Here is an 18913-nt window from a genome sequence, read left to right as displayed (position 1 = left end):
CAAAAAGGCACAATCTAAATAGTTGATTTATTTTTTGGAAGTAAAATTTGGCAATATGTATTGGTAATCCTCTAAGAATGTATAAAAGCTTTGGAACATCATTCATTTTGAGGACATTAACCTTTCCCCAAAGGGAGAGGTTTAGAGGTCCCCACCTCTCAATATCAAAAGAAATCTCATTTATAATTTGATTCAAATTTAATTGTACAATTTGGTCTATATCTGATGAAATCATTATACCCAAGTATTTAATAAAGTCTTTGCACATCCGAAATTGATGGTTTCTATACAAAGTAGCCCTTGGCCCAATTGGTAAAATCTCTGATTTTGTCCAATTTATATAATATCCCGATATTCTGCCAAAGGTTTTTATTTTCTCCATAATTTTTGGAATTGTATCTTCTGGTTTTGTAATAAATAAAAGGATATCATCTGTAAATAATACAATTTTCTAATTATCTTTGTTGTGTTTTACACCCTTGATATGCTCATCCTGAATTATTGCTCTTGTTAATGGTTCCAGGCAGAGATTAAATAATAATGGAGAAAGAGGACATCCTTGCTTCGTTCCTCAACGATTTAAACTAATCAAATTCAAAATTCTTCCATTTGTAACAATTAGAGACGTTGGGGTTTTATAACTCATTTTAATCCAGTTACAGATAGGTAGCCGTGTTGGTCTGCCATAGTCAAAACAAAACAAAAATTCCTTTCAGTAGCACCTTAAAGACCAACTAAGTCAGTTCTTGGTGTGAGCTTTCGTGTGCATGCACACTTGGTATCTGAAGAAGTGTGCATGCACACGAAAGCTCATACCAAGAACTGACTTAGTTGGTCTTTAAGGTGCTACTGGAAGGAATTTTTTTTGTTTTCATTTTAATCCAATTACAGTATTCTATAGGGAAACCAAATTTACGTAACACAAACCCTATGAATTCTTTATACTGTCAAAAGCCTTTTCTGCATCTAATGGCAATATCATAAACTCCTCTTCATCTTTGTTTAAGTTTATCAAATCTATTGTTAATCTGATGTTATCTGTAGCTTGTCTTGTTTTTATAAAACCTGTTTGATTATTAGCTATCAAGTCTTGAATAACTTTTTGTAATTTTGCTGCCAATATTACATTCAAAATCTTTGCATCCACATTCATTAATGATATTGGTCTATAATTTGCACATTTAGTAGGGTCTTTGTTAGGTTTTGGTATAATCATTATTAAAGTGTCATTGAATGTTGTAGCAGATATACCTTTATGAGCTATTTCCTTATAGACTTCTAGAAGTCTGGGAACTAGTAGATTTTTGAATATTTTATACCATTCCATAGGAAAACCGTCTGGTCCAGGTGATTTCCCATTCTCCATTGTTTCTATACCATTCTCAATATCTAATATATTTAGGGGTGCTGACAGCTTATCTTTTTTATCTTCCTCAATAGTTGGTATTTTGATATCTTGAAAGAAGTTCTCCATCTCTGATATATTTTCTGGCCCTTCATATAATTTTTTGTAGAATTAAAAAAGATCTTTATTGATATCTATTGATGAAGTCGCTGCGATGTTATTTTCATTTCTTATTAAGGGCATTATTTGGTTCGCTTTCTTTTGTTTTAGACGATTAGCTAGAATTTTTGTCGGTCTTTCACCCTGTTCGCAATAGATTTGTCTTAGACTTAGTAGGCTGAACTCAATTTTTTGAGCTAGTATATTATTCAGTTCTAATGTTAGTTGTATTCTTTCATATGCAGCATTAGATGGGTTATTTGACATATCGCACCATAGTCTTTTTAAAGAAGTTTTTAGATTGTTTTAATCTTTTCAGCTTGGCTTTGTTGGCAGAGAAGGATATTATCTTCCCTCTGATGTAAGCTTGATATCCTTCCTATTCCACCAGTCTTGACGTTGAAGATTTGTAGTTATTTTAAATATATATTTGTGTTTCTTGGGTTATATATTGTGTTGTGACGTGGGGTTTGTGATTTCAGCTCTCTTGGCATAATATGCTGGAGACAGTTCTCTAGTAACACTTCTTTATTAAGCAACAAGACTGAGACTTGAGGAGGGGAGAGCTACATTTATAGGGACAGGGAACTAGCTAGAAAGGATACATTTTGGAGGGAACAATATCAGGCAATCACAGTCCTGCCTTTTGGAGGAAACCAATAAGACAGAGGATCCAAATACAGCAGCTTAAATGAACCAATAGTAGCTGTACCCTCTGGAACCAAAAGGCAGTTACTTTACCCTAATGCAATACAGACAATAATAATACAGATATAAAATCCTTTGACTCAATACACAACATATTGAATGAAGTTTTTTTCCATTTAAGAATGATATATTAAAAGGATCCACTAAATTCCACTGAATCATATAGTTATTAATTGTCTCTCTAACCTTTGTCCTTTTTTTCCTGGCTACTGATGTGGTATCCATCTGTGGATCTAAAATTTCATTAAGGTCTCCACCCATAATCAACTGCTGATGCGATAGGAAGCTTAATCTCTTAAAGCAATTGTGAATAAACTTATGGTCATCAGTGTTTGGGGCATAGACATTTACTGTTGCTATTTCTGTCCCTTCTGTTTTAATTACAATTATTAAGCATCGACCATCTTCCTCTCTTGTTATATCTTGTATTTCATAAGGCCAGCCTTTCCTAAACAAAATTGTAACTTCCCTCCACGATCTTCCTCCAGTCCATAAATCATTAAATAGGTTTTAATCACCTTTATTTTATGCTTCTCCTTGCATTCTTGCTGTGGAGCTTCTCAGCATGTCTGGAACTCCATCAATGGTGACCAACTGAAACTCACCCCGGGGTTCCCGCTGGGTCCTGGCATGGCCCTAGCCTCCCAAGTAGACTTTGGACGAGATCCGGACTCGCGGATTCCTTTACCGGAATACCCTTGTACCTGGAGGGGCAGGTGATGGCCGCACCTCCCTCCCCCACATTTCACTAAGCCAATGCCTAACCGCCAAACCTTACAAAGTTCAGTGGTGCCTTGCAAGACGAAAATAATCAGTTCCGCGATTCTCTTCGTCTAGTGGTTTTTTCGTCTTGCGAAGCAAGCCCATTGACAGCTTAGCGGATTAGCGCTACAGCGGTCTAGTGGCTTCTAGCGATCAGCTGTTAAGCGGCTTATCAGCGGATCAGCTATTAAGCGGCTTAGCGGCTTAGGAAAAGGGAGGGAGCGGAAAAAACCCGCGGGGATCGCAAGATTTTTTCGTCTTGCGAAGCAACCCCATAGGGAAATTCGTTTTGCGAAGCGCCTCCAAAACGGAAAACCCTTTCGTCTTGCGAGGCGTTCGTCTTGCGGGGCACCACTGTTGTGACAATTGCTAAGAGGTAGGTGAAAACCAAGAGGCCAGTACCAATTTGCCAAATGGAAAAAAATTCCTACTCGGCCCCTGTTCCAAAACAGGCGACCAACGAACTCCAGAGCAAGGCCAAAGCACAAACCTAAATCGAGGGCGGGTGTTTGGCGGCGCAAACCTAGGTAACCCCCCCCCCCCCAATGCCGCACCGCTGCCTTTTAAAGGCCCCCCTCGATCACACCACCATTCCCAAGGAAGGGGGGCTGCACCTATGGCCTGTGCGCAACGCGGACCCTCAATGAAGAGGATCCGATATGCTGAAAGAAATCCTACTTACATGCTCTCTCTACTCTCACAAGCACAGAATGATCCAAGCATAGGAGATCCCCAGACCTTCTAGAGCTCTGGCGACCAATGAGCCAACAGAGGGAGATGTCACAATGAACCTTGTGATGCAGCACACACACACACACACACACACACACACACACACACACACACCCCGGGCCCTGAGAAAACCAGCAGCCACAAGTCCTGCTCCTCTTAAGGGACGCAACTAAGTTTTCGCATATGGTTTTCTTCCATGTTCCACGCAAATAGGAATGTCTTATTCCATGATGATGATGATGATGATGATGATGATTCTGACTGGGTTGTCCCAGCCACGCTGAGCAGTTCCCAACATATACAAAAACATAATAAACATTAAATGTTAAACACACCACTTCAATATCATGTCCCAATGCTCTAAAATAGAGCTTTTCAGACCGGCAAGAGCCGATGGATCTGCATAGGTGCAAGGGCCCAGCCAGCAGGGAATCAAACGTATGAATATTCTCTGTGTTAGAGGGTAAGGGCTGCAAATATGTGCACCAGGAAGGGGCATGGTGTTCATCAGCCATGACACCCACATTCCTGAAGTTCACCTGAACTGGGCAGGGGGTGAGTGAGGTTGGGGCTGTACAGACACACAGGTGGAGCCAATCCAGCTCTCCCACCTGTGTCCACATACAGCGTCAATCTCACCACTGCCCCATCCAGGAAAGCTGCAACAGCACCTGTATTGGGGGTGCAGCTTTGCCCCATGGCACCAACCACGACTGATCAGGGCAGACATTTATTTCAACGCTAGCATGGTAATTTGGGCTTCTTGTGAGACTTCTGGAATTGAATGAAAGGGAGAATAATAAAAGTAGGCATTCCCTATTTGTTTTCTACTACACAGCTATGGTGTTGCTAAAACGATCCCAGGCTCCTGTCTTCAAAGCTGAATTTTAATTTTCTCCTTAGGCAAGCCAGAAGAGGTAAGTATGAATTATATTTATCCGTAGAAGCTATTATGATGATAGCAAAATATTATTGCTTTCTTTAACACATTATATAGATTGGAAGTCCATAAAAGTTCATAAAAAGAAAGAAAATGAATATTGGGGATTGCTTTCTTGAAAGCATCACCACACCCAAGACGATGTGTCAGGCTCCTGGCATGGGCGTAGCCAGGAAGGCGGGGGGGGGGGGAGCTGCCCCCTCTAAATCAAATAAATCAATAAAAATACTTAACTAACTGACCAATTGCATCACAGATAACTCGACTCTGCCCTTAGCCTCCAAAATAAAGCCTGACCCACAATAAATGCTGTTTGCACCTATGGCTCCTGGTATCAGTTTTCCAAATCCGGGATGGTGCTTTCAAGGACACAATTTCAGCCACATTTATTCTGATCCTTATGAAGAACTGCTCCCTTTCCCTCTGAACAAATAAATTGCCATGGTGGCAGGTTTGATCCCCAGATGGGCCAGCCATATATTCCTGCATCGCAGGGGCTTGGACTAGATGATCGGCTGGGTCCCTTCCAGCTGTACAATTCTATGCTTTTTATATTCTCAAGATCCCCTGGTGCCAGCCAGGTGTGGCCACTCAGTTTCCTCAAGTACTTGAGGAATGGCAGCCTGTCATAAGAGGATGACAGCTGATGGGCGGCAACAAGCCTCTCCTATCTGCTGGGATTGCCAGACGGCATACTCTGTGCATGCTCAAAGATGCCTGTTGCTTACAGCTACAGCCATCTCATTCTAGTTTGCGTAAAGGAGTTTCTAGCCCAAGTATCTGCCAGGGAAATAAAAGGTCTGGAAAGGTTAACCTCGCTCAGAGCGGCCAAGGCTTAATAAATAAAGCTCATCTCGCATTATTGGCGTCATGTGGCCAGCATGACTAAGCCGCTTCTGGCCAACCAGAGCAGCTCACAGAAACACCGTTTACCTTCCCGCTGGAGCGGTACCTATTTATCTACTTGCACTTTGACATGCTTTCGAGCTGCTAGGTTGGCAGGAGCAGGGACTGAGCAACGGGAGCTCACCCTGTCGCAGGGATTCAAACCGCCAACTATCTGATCAGCAAGTCCTAGGCTCTGTGGTTTAACCCACAGCGCCCCCCGTGTCCCTTACAGCTACAGCCATCTCATTCTAGTTTGCGTAAAGGGGTTTCTAGCCCAAGTATCTGCCAGGGAAATAAAGGGTCTGGAAAAGTGAACCTTGCTCAGAGCGGCCAAGGCTGCATCACTTGGGAAAATAATACTCTTTAGTATTTCGTATCCATCTCTTAATAAACAACACAACAGGGTGTCCTTACAACCAACTTCAGATGATAGAGGGGAGCTAAGTTTCGACCATTTATTTTATATACCTTTGATTTTCACAAATTTAAGGAGACGTGTTAAGTCTAAGAGCTCAATTCTCAATAGCCTTTCCAAACTCAAAAAGCTGAGATGGTTTTTCCACGGCAGAAGTTTGGTGGGTCAAAAGTGTCAGAGCCTCCCTTACTCCGGTTCTGCATCTTCCTATAGGAGTCCTGAAAATGAATTGTGCCTCTGAGGGCACCACACATTCAGCAGCGCTTGGGAGAACAAAGAGGGAAGGGCAGGTCTCCTCCTTCCACCATTGAGATATATAAGAAAAAGAGAGCTCTGTACAACTGCACAAATCCAGTTCTGATCAGAAACTTCCACATGCAGATTAAGAAGTGGGAGGAAACATGAGGGGAAATGTCCCTAAATCAGGGCAGGTTGACAGACGCTTTCTGCACTGCTCTCCCTTGCACTTTTGACTATGATGTTATACCGAGGGCCGTTCAGTGCAGGATCCTGCTTCCGCTCTGGTTGCTTGAATAGAAATGGGGAGACTTTTTAAAAAAATGATTTTCTGTTTCCCTCCCTGCTGCCCAAGGGTTTTTTTTTCAGGGTAGAGGGAGAAAGATTATCCCCACCCCAGGCTAGGTGGGGATAATTTTAATTTTTTAGGACAGTAAGGGAGGTGTGTGAAAAGGGAAGCGCGTGCACAGGCTGCATGAACACTGTATTTTGAAAGCACGTGGGCAGCAGCCCAGTCTTGGCCTCGAAGATTTCTGGGCATGGTAGTTTCCCCCTGGCAGAACTCCCATTCCCAGCAACGGGCTCGGGCTGCTGGGCTCTCTCCGCCCCTTGGTCCCCGCTCCTCTCTCGGAGGAAGGGGAGCCGGGGGGGGTCCCGGGAGGCAGGCAGGGCCGCAACAGGGGCAGCACGGAGGCGAGAGACCAGGGACAGGACCCCCCCCCCAGGGTCAGTTCTGCTGCTAACGGCCCCCCAACGGCTGGATCCTTCCCTTTGCCTCTCGCCCTCCCTCCTCCAGCGCTGCCTGGGGGGGGGCAGGGGGGACTTCACTCCTCTAGGCAATGGGGGAGAGGCACCATGTTTGCCCCCCCCCCGGTCCTGCGCTGTGGGGATGGAGGGGCTGCTTTCCTGGCAGAGAGCCCCCGGTCCAGCCCCTAGGGTTGAGGGGGGGGCAAGCTCGCGTCTCCATCCCTGGAGGGGCATCGCTGCTGGGGGGGGGAGTGTAGTGGTTTGGCTCGGGAGAAGGCAGCTTGGGAGGTGGGGAGCAGCTCCGGATTCATGCTTGGGGAGGGGGCAGAGCTAAACTATCTGTGGCACAATTAGTTAGTTATTTACTCGATTTAGGGGGGCGCCTACCCCCCACCCCCCGGCACTCCTGGCTACACCCATGCTTCTGTTTCTTTCTTCACTGTGCCTTATAAGCTTAGTTCCTATGGGACATTTTGTAGATGCATTTTTGTAGATTCATGATGGACCCTGGGCCAGGGCTCTGTGGATGGAGTGTCTGCTTTCTGTGCAGAGAGCCTCAGGTTCAGCACCAGGGATTTAGAGTGGGCCAAGCTCCTGTCTAAATCCCTGGAAAGCTATTGCTTCTTGGAAGTGTAGTGCTTTGACTCGGGATAAGGCAGCGTAGTAGGTAAGGGGCAGAACCAAGCTATCTGTGGCGCGATTAGTCAATTAGCAAAGTATTTTTATTTATTTACTTGATTTAGGGAGGCAGCTACCCCGCTACTTCTTTCATATTTCTTCACTGTGCCTTATAAGCTTAGTTTCTATAGGATATTCATGCATATCTGTAGATTCATATAATCCATATTTATGATGGCCAGTTTATAACCATAAGGCTAAAATAGAAGGGGGGGACCCCAATAAGAGGCTGGGATAGAATGAATGACCACTGGCTGAAAACTTATTTCCCGAGGGTGAAATCCTAACTGCACTTACCCGGGAGTAAGAGCCACTGCATTCAGCAGGACTTGCTTCTGAGTATATAGAATTGTGCTGGATGCTACTGCAATATTAGTGGTAGCAATTATTCTGAGATTATTCTCATCGTTTTACCTGGCATTCTTACATGTAATTACTTCTCCGTCCATTGACTTGGGAGTAAGCCCCATGGAATTCACAAGGACTTAGTTCTGAGTAGACATCATTAAGTGTATACTGTTAGTCACTTTTTTGCATTCAATAGTCCATAGCAGGTGAGACAGTTAAATCAAAAGCCGTTCCTCTGTTGATATGAATCCACAATCCTATACCCACTTATTTGGGATTAACCCTGTTGAAGTCAACAGGGCTTACTTCTGAGTAGACATGCATAGGATTGTGCTGTAAATCAGCCACACTTTCATAAATCAATGGGACTTAGCTAGCTGTGACTAACTGATTTCAACAGAAGCAAGGTGTGGATAGCTTTCAGCACACACCAATACATGGTTCCATGTGCATTCACAGAATCATAGAATTGTAGAGTTAGAAGGGACCTAAGGGCCATCTAGTCCAACCCCTGAGGCACATTCTTTCCTTAAAGAATTCTGGGCACTGCAGTTCCTGAAGTGTTGCTGGGACTGGCAACTCTGTGAGGAGTAAACTACCGTGCCCAGAATTCTTTGGGGGAAAGAATCTACTTGAAAGGTGTAGCATGCGCATGTAAAGCCCATTGAAGAGCAAGGCATGAAAAGGGGTTAACTCAGAAGTAAGTCCCCTTGTGTGACTTACTTTTGTTTTTCTATGCTCTGCCTACCAGGACAGTCCAAGCTGTAAGGCGAAGCTCACGACAGCCTGCGCTGCTCACCAAAAAGCTGTTTGTGTGGCTATTCCCTCCCCCCCACAGGTGGAATAAATGAAGACAACGGACACAGAGTTTTAGGTTAATGGGCGAAAAATGGCCACAACTTTATTGATTACAGGAAAGAAGGGTATTGGCTTTAGGCATTGGCCCTAACCGACTATCCGGTCTGACCGGGAAGGGTTAAACACCAACAGGGGGAGCCACCCGAGATGCATATCCCTGGGCGCTCCCCAAGGGGTTACCGCTCGGGGGCGCGCTTTAGGCCCTAGCCTCCGTAGGTTTCGGACGAGGCGTCGCCCCTCGGAGTCCTTTAACGAACTACCCTTCAAGCATTGGGGGAGGTGATGGCGTTCCTCCCCCCCAACCTCATCTGCATGATAATACCCCGGCCAATGCCTACCGCCAAAACCGAGGGAGTTGTGACGATTTGCTACGAGGTAGGCGAAAAAACCAAGTGGCTCACAAAACCAGCCAATTAGCCAAATGGAAAAACTCCTACCAGGCCCCTTGCGGCGACCAGCCGAAGCCCATAGCAAGGTCAGTGGCAAAACCTAAAGGGCGGGTGGGTGGGAAACTGCGTCGTCTCCAGGGAAGAAAGGGGGTGAGCCAGGGGCTGCCCTGACCTTAAGTGGCCCTAGGAAGGCCCGCCCCTGCCGCCAGCCAATTGGCTGGCGCCACAGGGTATGCTAATTGGGTGAATCCCTGTCTCCTGCGAGGCTGACGCCAGCCTCGCAGAGTGTGGGCGGGGTCGTGATCCCACAACCCCCCCTCCTCCTGAAGGTCGGAAGGGGCATTGTGTGGCTATTCCCTCCCCCCCACAGGTGGAATAAATGAAGACAACGGACACAGAGTTTTAGGTTAATGGGCGAAAAATGGCCACAACTTTATTGATTACAGGAAAGAAGGGTATTGGCTTTAGGCATTGGCCCTAACCGACTATCCGGTCTGACCGGGAAGGGTTAAACACCAACAGGGGGAGCCACCCGAGATGCATATCCCTGGGCGCTCCCCAAGGGGTTACCGCTCGGGGGCGCGCTTTAGGCCCTAGCCTCCGTAGGTTTCGGACGAGGCGTCGCCCCTCGGAGTCCTTTAACGAACTACCCTTCAAGCATTGGGGGAGGTGATGGCGTTCCTCCCCCCCAACCTCATCTGCATGATAATACCCCGGCCAATGCCTACCGCCACCGAGCCGCAAGCCGGCTCGCCGCCAATACCCTCAGACCTGTAACCAATCCCTAACGCCTTGAAAATTATCTGCCAACCAAATAGCATTGCCAGCATCAGATAGATGCACGCCATCCCAGTGATAAAGCATTTCCTTGTCAAACCGTATGCACGCCATCCCAGTGATAAAGCATTTCCTTGTCAAACCGTATGCATGGGTGCTGAATGACCCGACCGCCCCATGCGGCCACTCTACGAGCCACCGTGCGCTCCACAATCCTCCTAGCTTTGTTCACAGCCACGGGTTTTTCTGCATCCCTTTCCAACATCGCCTTTCCAGCAAAGATGACCAGATTATTGTAATGTTTTCATGGGATGCCCTCAACAATTCCAAGTCATTGATAATGTTCCATATCAAGTCCACCCCTTTCCTATACGCCAAGTCGTTCTCGCTCAGCTGGATGACCATGGCACTGGGTGGGCCCTCAATGCCACTCCCACCCAGGGCTGCCACTCTACGCACCACCGCCCAATGCCAGGCTTTCCTAGCCCTGTTTATGGCTATCGGGCACCTGCAATCTCTCCAAACCCGCCTCTCCATCCACGAGGCCCCAAATAAACTAGTAGTGACGTTTGGGTAAGAGGCCTTAAGTTCCTCCAAGTCACTAAAGATATGCCACATCAAGTCGACTGCCTTTCTGTAAGCTAACACTTTTTGCCTAATTGGATATCTAAAGCATCTGGGGGCCCCTCCGCCGCCTCTCTGGCCCTAATAGCGGGCAACATTTTTTGGCCCAGCGCATTCTCCTTCGAGAGATCCAAGATATATTTATGTAGCTAAGGTGCGGCCCGAGACCGGAATTGATGGCGCGGACCCTGGCCCAATGCACCATGCTGTGCCCGATTATCCAGATGCGCGCCCTCGTAGCTCCTGCACCCTAGGTCCCCATTAGCGGCATGGTTTATATCCCAGTGGACGGTGCAGGGCCTATACTCCAAATATGCATCACAACGTCACCTGAAAGCAAAAGAAGGTAACAAAGCCAGGTCAGGTATACTGTGAACAATCACAAGGTCTTATGAATATATCCTTTATATGCATCAGACTTCCCTTAATGCAGCAGACTTCCACTGCCCCCAAGTCCTTCATCCTTTCAGATGAGAGTCCCAAATGCACTGCTGTGGTGGCGGCCCCAATCCGAAAGGAGTTAACCGTGAATTTAGCTGAGGGTAAACCTCAGGCAGCAATCACCCTTCGCATAACGTGCATGGACTGATGCCGTGCAAGGCCGGAGCCATCCCAATGTTCGAGGAATGGACCTGAGACGGTTGGTCCCATGTACATGAATTGTTTAGTGTCCTTTACTGCTGATCGGTTTTGGAACATTGGACATGCAGGACTAAATTGGATCTGAACAAGGTCAGGTCTCTCAAACTACCTCGGGCAATGGAATCTGGCTGGCCCTTACAAACCACTTCGCCACTGCGCATAGCGCCAAAGGCAATGGAGTATGCAGCTGTAAATAACTGGGCCTTGTCCTCGGACCAACAGATACTTCTTAATTTTCTTCCTTCTTGTTTTTTTTTTTATGGTTTATTATTATTATTATTATTATTATTATTATTATTATTATTATTTTACATTTATTTATTTATTTATGAATTAGCATAGAATGTCATAAGTTAAGGGCCTTCTACCATCACTTTTAGGAGGCTGCGGCCTGCGCCAGCCCCACAGTGCCCTTCACACTAAGAAGGCCACACCAGGGTCTCTGGATTAAACAACCTTACAGAAAAAAGAGATTGCCGCCTACTGGATGTTTAAGAGTCTTTGCTGCACGACCCAGCACTCTCCAATGTACCAAGTATTGCAGAGCTTCAGCCTTGGTAGGAGGCGTGTGAAGCTTAGGATTTTTTAATTTACCTTGAGGTGTGTCAAGCGTAGGTTTTTGGTTTTTTTTTTTGTTTTTTTTGTTTTTTACTATTATTATTATTGTCATTATTATTATTATCATTATCATATTTTATTATTATTATTTTATAAGTTTGCCTTGAAACTCCATAAAGTCCACCCAAGCCCTTTTAAAAGATCTAAGCGTGGGCTTGGCTCCTGAAGCTAATACTCCCTTCAGGACATCATGTTCCCAAGGCTCCAAAGGTGCTCCCGGAATGGCTGTGGCAATTCGCTGCACCTGTGCATCCGTGATGCCCTTGTTAACCCCAGGGGTAAATTTGTTAGAGAAGTAGATGTTTATTTCTAAGCACTAAAGGTCAAAGGTCCGGGACAGGTTTGCCACTCTAGGAGTGCGATAATTGTTTAGACGGGACACTTCCCGAACTGATGGGGGGGGTTCCCCGAGTTAGGGGGTAATGAAATGAGGATCCTGAGGCCATAAGAGAAACTCTTTGCTGCCTCTATTTTTAGGGTATCTATCGAGAAGGGTTCTAAGAGGTGAGGGCTCAACAGAAGAGAACATGCCAGTCAAGGGCCAAATTAATACCAGTTTCTGGCTGTTCTTTTTGGCGGGTCTGTGAGCTTTTCAAGACCCCTGATGGAAATGCCCCCTGCTGCCCGGAAAAGGCTGTTTACCTTTAAAACACGAAGACGCTGGGTGGTTACCTAGGCACTTCTCACATTCATGCACATACTTACAATTTGGCCCTTGGCACACACCCGTGTTGTACTCCCAGCAAACCTCATGGTGAGGGACTCGCTTGGCTTCAAATTTTCTGACTTTCCTTTTCCCACATAGGGACCCATATGCTCCATCCAGTAATTCTGGTCGCTCGGAACACAGCAGGTGGTGGGCAGCAGGAAGCTTTTCTGAATCGTCCTCGGCATCAGAAGGCTTACTTCTTTTGCTCTTCTTGGCCGAATGCTTCTTCTTACTTAGACTTCTTTCTCCCTTCCACAGCATTCCCTGTGGAATACTGGGAAAGTCTGGGGTATACTGAGAGGCAGAAAGGTTATAATTGTAAGCATGAGCCCTACCTCCCGAGGATCTGTCATTGGAAACCCAGGGACACGTAGACTGTAATTATGTGTGAGGATGCATAAATGGATTGCTACCCGAATGTGGAACCCTAAATAAGGAGGCCAAAGTGCAAAGGAGCTCCTCACTATTTCGGAAGAGGCCGTAGTGACCATGGGCCTGAATTGTTGGTAAAAGGTTTCCAAAGCAGAGGAAACACTGACTAGGCCTGTGGGTTGCAGGGCACAGGAGGCTACCCTAACCCATCTTGGACACAGGACTCACTGTTGAATCATTGGCTGCTCTCAGCACTGCTGCGGTGGCCGCGGAGGTACCAGGGCGGTCCACAACGTAGGTGGCGTATCCGGGATGCATTCTTGGGTGAGCGCAAGAGGTGCCGCTGCCACCTGGCCTGCGGGCCTATATTGCCTATAAAATGTCTAAGAGCATTGAAAAACTGTGCCAAAGTATGTGGGTTACTAGGCACTACGAAGGCCTGAGGCCCCTCTTGGTTCCCTTATGCCCCCCCCCCCGATACAGTAGGCATTACAAAGCCTGGGACCCCTCCTGGTTCCCTTGTGCCACCCCAGATATAGCGGCATTTTGAGCAGACATAGTTTGATACCCTTAATTAGCCTGGTTCAGTAAAATCAACGCCAACTAGCTTGGATTATATGGGTGAGGTGCGAGCAATATCACAGTAGTTCAGTATTGTCTGCACTGGTGAGTTTAAAGGAATCAAAGATGCCTAACTAATCTCCAACAAATTGTATTTAGCTGCAAACAATATCCCCGTAGCTCATTATTATCTGCACTGGATAGCAAACCAAAATACCAGCCCACACCTCAAGCAATGTATTTAGAGGAATACTGAGTCTATAATAAACAGAAGAGCACCTTTGATAATGTCAGCAGCTATGCAGCAAGCTAGAGGTAGAATTATACATTGTAACCCAGCAATACAGCAGTGAAAGATGATAAGTTGACTTATGCAACAAACCTATAAGCAAAGCAAAGCTCCCAAAAGCCCTTAAGCACTATTATCAAAATCAACCAAATGATTTAAAATTGCCAGATTAAATATATACTTATAAACTAACTGATGAAATACCAGAAAGAGATGAACGTAAAAGAGGCATGAGCTATTTGCTTTAGATTCCCTATAACCTGTATGCGAAGCTCGCAAGAGATTGCAGGCGAAGAAACCCTTTAATAAATCAAATGATGTAAAACCTGGATCTCTTTTCCTTATAACTATGAATTGACTATACCAAATTATAAAATTAAAGCCTAGGCAGAGAGTAAATGACACAGCTCCACAGAGCACCGCAAGCTGAATGAAATATTTTGAATTCCAATATACTATGCACTAATGCTTCAATTTGATTTAAATGTGTTTCCTAAATTCCCAGAATGAAATTCTCGAGAGTGTAAGTATAAACAAAAGCAGTCAAATTAATTAGAGGATATTAATTCTAAGATTAGCCTAGCCAGAGACGCTGTAGCCAGCTCTATGCAAGCTTATGCACCAAGAGGAGGGGCTCCCTGCAGCCCCTTGCATGCTCATATTTAAGCTAGGCTCTATTAATAGTTGCGCTATCATCCTTTGTTTATATTGCTTGTGTTTATTTCCTTTGTTTATATTGTTTATATTGCTTTTGAATTTAAAACCAAATAGAAAGTGAGGGGCACTCAAAAAGTAGATCCCACGTGGTTTTGCCTCTCCTAAAATGGCCGCCGCCGCAAGGCCACGTGGGCAATCAAAATGGCGGCCGTAATGCGTTCCCACTGCCTAGCGGCAAGGAACATGTGCGGAAACACTTAACGCTAGCCCTTTAACACTGAAAAAATTCCACAACCGCAAGAGCAAAACCTGCAGGCATTCCCCACGTACCCCTTATGAACATTAATTATTTCCCTGGTTTTTCCGCCGGTTAGGCTTAAAAGGTAGGGTTTTTAAAATTACTTCCCACGTGGAGTGCCTATAGTAAAATGGCAACCGCCCGGAAGGCCATGTGGGTGGATGAAATGGCGGCAGGGGCACGGTGGTTGCCCGGCAACGGCACAGCTGCTTCCGATGCTTTCCAAGTCTAAACTTCCGCGCGAAAATAAAACAGCCTGTAGAACTCACCCCCTCAAGAATGCTGCTGAAATGATTATTTGACAAGAAATTCTGCCCCCTCACCCCAGCAGGAAAATGAAACACAACCGGCACCAAATGCAGCCCGCTCTCCTCCCGCAGCTGCCATCCACCTAATTGCACCACGCTCCCCTGCACAAACCCCTAGCTAAAGCATGAAGCCCCAACAGCAAAAACCTGATTGGATGGGTGCGCTGTGTCCTCCGGCCTTTCTTCCTTGAGCTCCTTGCAGGACAGGCAGTCAGCAGTCGAGGGCAGGCAACGGATCACCAGAAAAAGCTCCACAAAGCTGAATAAATTCTTCTGAAGGGGGCATGCAGCAGCAGGCAAGGCAAGCTCCTGAGGGCAGGGAACTTGCACCAAAACACACAGAGCTTCCTGTAAAACTGTAGACGTGAAAGAGATGCTGGAAGGAAAGCACACAAACACACACACACACAGTGATTTTAGCTCTATTACAGCTCCCGTGTTAAACTGCAGCAGCTGGAATGGAGCGCAAAGGGGGAAACCCCCCAGAAGGAGAAAAGCCCCACAAAAATAGAGATAACAACTCCTGAAAATCAAGCAGTTTAGAAATAAAGCAACACCAGCAGCGAATGCTGAAAATTCCCTGTAAAAGAAAGGGAGCTTTTTCTGTGAAGCTACAGCATATTCCACGAGGTGCCCTGCAGCTCAAGAACAAAGGCAACAAAGAAGCAAGGCAGGAACGCTCCAGGCAAGGCAGATAAGATCTCCCACAAGCAGGAACAGCTGATATGCGGGAAACGTGAGGGCTGGCCGGGGAGAGGGGAGAAACGAAGGGCCAGAATGGAGACTGTTTAAATTAGCTGGGGAGAGGGGAGAAACAAGGGGGGCAGAACGGAGACCGTGTAAAATCAGCTGATTAAAGAGCATTCAAACCATGGGGAGAGAGGGGGAGAAGCAAAAGGAGGAAGGATGAGGAAATTCTGAAGCACCTCTGCTGACCACGGGAACAATAAACACACACACAAACAGCAACGCACCAGCAGAATTAACGACGAATGGCAATGTAGTCACCCCCCCAGGCACCCCAATCAATTAAAATTCAGCCAAAGTACCCAATTATGAAGAGAGCAGCGCAATAAAGGCAAATTAAGCAGCCCTCACACCTAGAGGAGAAAGGAATAACAAAAGGTAAAACTTCCCTGCCTGCAAGCCTCTTCTGAGCTAACTCCACGTGGTCCAGCAGCTGAGGGAAACCCAAACTGCAAACTGCAAACTGCGTCGTCTCCAGGGAAGAAAGGGGGTGAGCCAGGGGCTGCCCTGACCTTAAGTGGCCCTAGGAAGGCCCGCCCCTGCCGCCAGCCAATTGGCTGGCGCCACAGGGTATGCTAATTGGGTGAATCCCTGTCTCCTGCGAGGCTGACGCCAGCCTCGCAGAGTGTGGGCGGGGTCGTGATCCCACAACCCCCCCTCCTCCTGAAGGTCGGAAGGGGCATTCTCAGAAGGCTGCCTTACCCTGAGTGCTGTGTCCCAGAGCATGCTGCAGTTGGGCCAATGTGCTCCCTTGTGCCCCAGAGAAAGAGACACGCTCACTGGGGAAATGGCGAGGTTCGTTCCGTGGTGGAGCTCTGCCCAGCGTTGGTAGAGAGCGAGGGCAAACTCCGTGTTCAGGTTCAGTGGTTCATGGTGTCAGTATCAAAGCTGAGCTGCCCCTGCTCTGCCTCCAGGTCTTCAAGGATTATGTCATCTAAATGGAAAAGAAGAGAAGGTTGGAATCATAACTGTTTTAAGGACTTTCTTATATACCCTAAACATATCCTTGGAAATAGACATTACCTTCCGTATGAGTTTCCTTCTCTTTTGCCTGAGGCGGCAAGGAAGTACGTGGAGCCTACAGGGAAACAAAGAGCCACATGGGATATGATTATCCAAACCTCAAAATAGGCCTCAGACAGAGACCTTTCCTAAGAAATCTTAGGGACTGGAAGCAGCATCTATACGCTGAAAGGTTTTACCTTTGTGGTCCTTTGGAAAAGGGGTCCGGAGGGGGAGGGGTGGGCGGGGGGGGAGGATTCTGGGACAGGGCACACTTTATTTTTTCTCGCCATCCTTGAAATAGCTCTTCGCAGCCTGGAAAGCCTAGAAAAGAAAGAGAAATGGGCCTTACTGTTAGTACTCTCTCATGCCTCTAAGCTCAAGAGGAATTCACTACTCTCACAGAATGCAGATGCTGAGAGAAATCCTATTTACATGTCTATCTTCTTCCTGGAACAAACACGAAAGGATCCAACCACAGGAGTTCACCAGGCCTTTTTGCACTCTGGTGACCAGTGAGCCAGCAGAGGGAGGTGTCACAATGGCTTCCGTAAATCGGGGGCTGTCCCTTGAAAATAGGGACACTTGGCAGGTGTCCTGAGGTGCCCAGATGGGAGACCACCAGGGAACCCATGATATGGTGCTTAGAATTATACAGGCAAAAGTATTACTTAAATAAATACATCTCTAGACACACTGTCCTTTTGGTCTTTTCTCATGCAAGAATATTTCCCTAAGTCAGAAAGAGGCCTCCTGCTCATGAAAGTGCACCTTCGGGCCTGAGCCTCCTAAATAGCTCTACTTGGGAGTAAATTTTTCTGACCCCAGTGGAAATTGGTTCCTAGTGAGCATGCTTGGGATTGTGGTATGAGGAACAGGACACTGCTGTCAAGAAAGGGGAGAGCTAGCTTGACTCAAGTTTCCCACGTGTTGGGGGGCTTAAAGAACAATCCCATGTTTGGGTGGTACATCAAGAAAGATTTTTAAAATGTGTGTGGCACGATGAGGTAGAAGAAGATAAAATATATTGGAAAGGAAAGAGGACAACAACAACAACAAAAGAAAGTGTCCCCCCCTTTTGAATTTTTTTATTCAAAATTAAAACAAAACATATTATCCAAAAACATATCATCCTTGTTTCCCCTCCCCATTTTTCCTCCCTCCCCCCCACACACACAACCCCCCCCCCCCGACTTCCCTCAGTTCCAGTCTTTGGTTTCTCTAAGAATGCTGTTTTCTGCATGTTACAAAGTTGTATAGATCCTCAAACTATTTAGCTGATTATCAATAAAAAGTTTGTGAATGTTTATTCAAAACCAGCCATGGAGTCCTGTTCGCTTTGTTGTGTCTTCAGATACTTTGTAAAGGGTTCCCATTCACCCTTAAAGTCACAGTTATCCTTGTCCCATAGCTTATATGTCAGTTTTGCCAGTTCTGCATAGTCCGCCAATTTTTCTTGCCATGATTCTTTAGTTGGGGTTTCTTTAGTCTTCCATCCTTTTTCTATTGGATTCTCGCGGCCGTTGTTGCATACATGGAGATGTTTTTCAGCTTTTTTGGCAGGTCTTTTCCTACAATCCCTGACAAAAATGCTTCAGGTTTTTTTAACAACTGTTAGATGCAATATTTTATTTAATTCGTTGTATATCATTTCCCAAAATTTTAAAATTACATTACAATCCCACCGCATATGATAAAATGTCCCCTCCATTTCCTTACACTTCCATCATATATTTGAACTAGTTTTATACATTTTCCCTAACTTCACTGGTGTCATGTACCATCTGTACATCATCTTCATATAATTTTCCTTCAATAGGGAACAATCTGTAAATTTTAAATCAGTTTTCCATAATTTTTCCCAATCTTCCATCATAATATTGTGACCTACATCTTGTGCCCATTTAATCATAACTGATTTTACCTCTTCATCTTTCGTCTCCCATTCTAATAAGTATGCTGTATGCGGCCTTCAGTAATTTCAATTTCCCTTCGATCACCTCTGTCTTTTACATCTGTAAGTATTTTATATTTTATCCTTGGCCTTTTGCCCCCCCTTCCCCCCAGATAAATTTTGAAATCTCTTTCTGCCATTTTTTAAAA

The 18913-nt window shown here is 45.8% G+C and overlaps 1 protein-coding gene across 3 annotated transcripts in view; it reads right to left on the bottom strand.

The window, feature by feature from the left end:
• The window catches only part of LOC307212654 (uncharacterized protein), a 64152-nt gene that overhangs the window by 34492 nt on the left and 10747 nt on the right, over window positions 1-18913 (bottom strand). The window contains exon 1 of one of the 3 annotated variants that reach the window (XR_013837056.1): window positions 17246-17975. The exons of 1 other annotated variant lie outside the window; for it this stretch is intronic. Coding sequence is in view for 1 of the 2 variants with exons in the window: in XM_079970218.1 (XP_079826344.1) it covers window positions 3657-3697 (41 nt within the window). In the remaining variant the exon portion in view is untranslated. Of the gene's footprint in view, window positions 1-3656; window positions 3702-17245; window positions 17976-18913 lie in introns of those variants that run through there. One more of the 3 variants, XM_079970218.1, reaches the window with a different exon arrangement.

This window comes from Podarcis cretensis, assembly GCF_951804945.1.
Source record: "Podarcis cretensis genome assembly, chromosome: 3".
NCBI classification, from domain to species: Eukaryota; Metazoa; Chordata; class Lepidosauria; order Squamata; family Lacertidae; genus Podarcis; species Podarcis cretensis.
The sequence above is the reverse complement of the archived record's forward strand: the minus strand, read 5'-3'. Positions and strand labels throughout refer to the sequence as shown.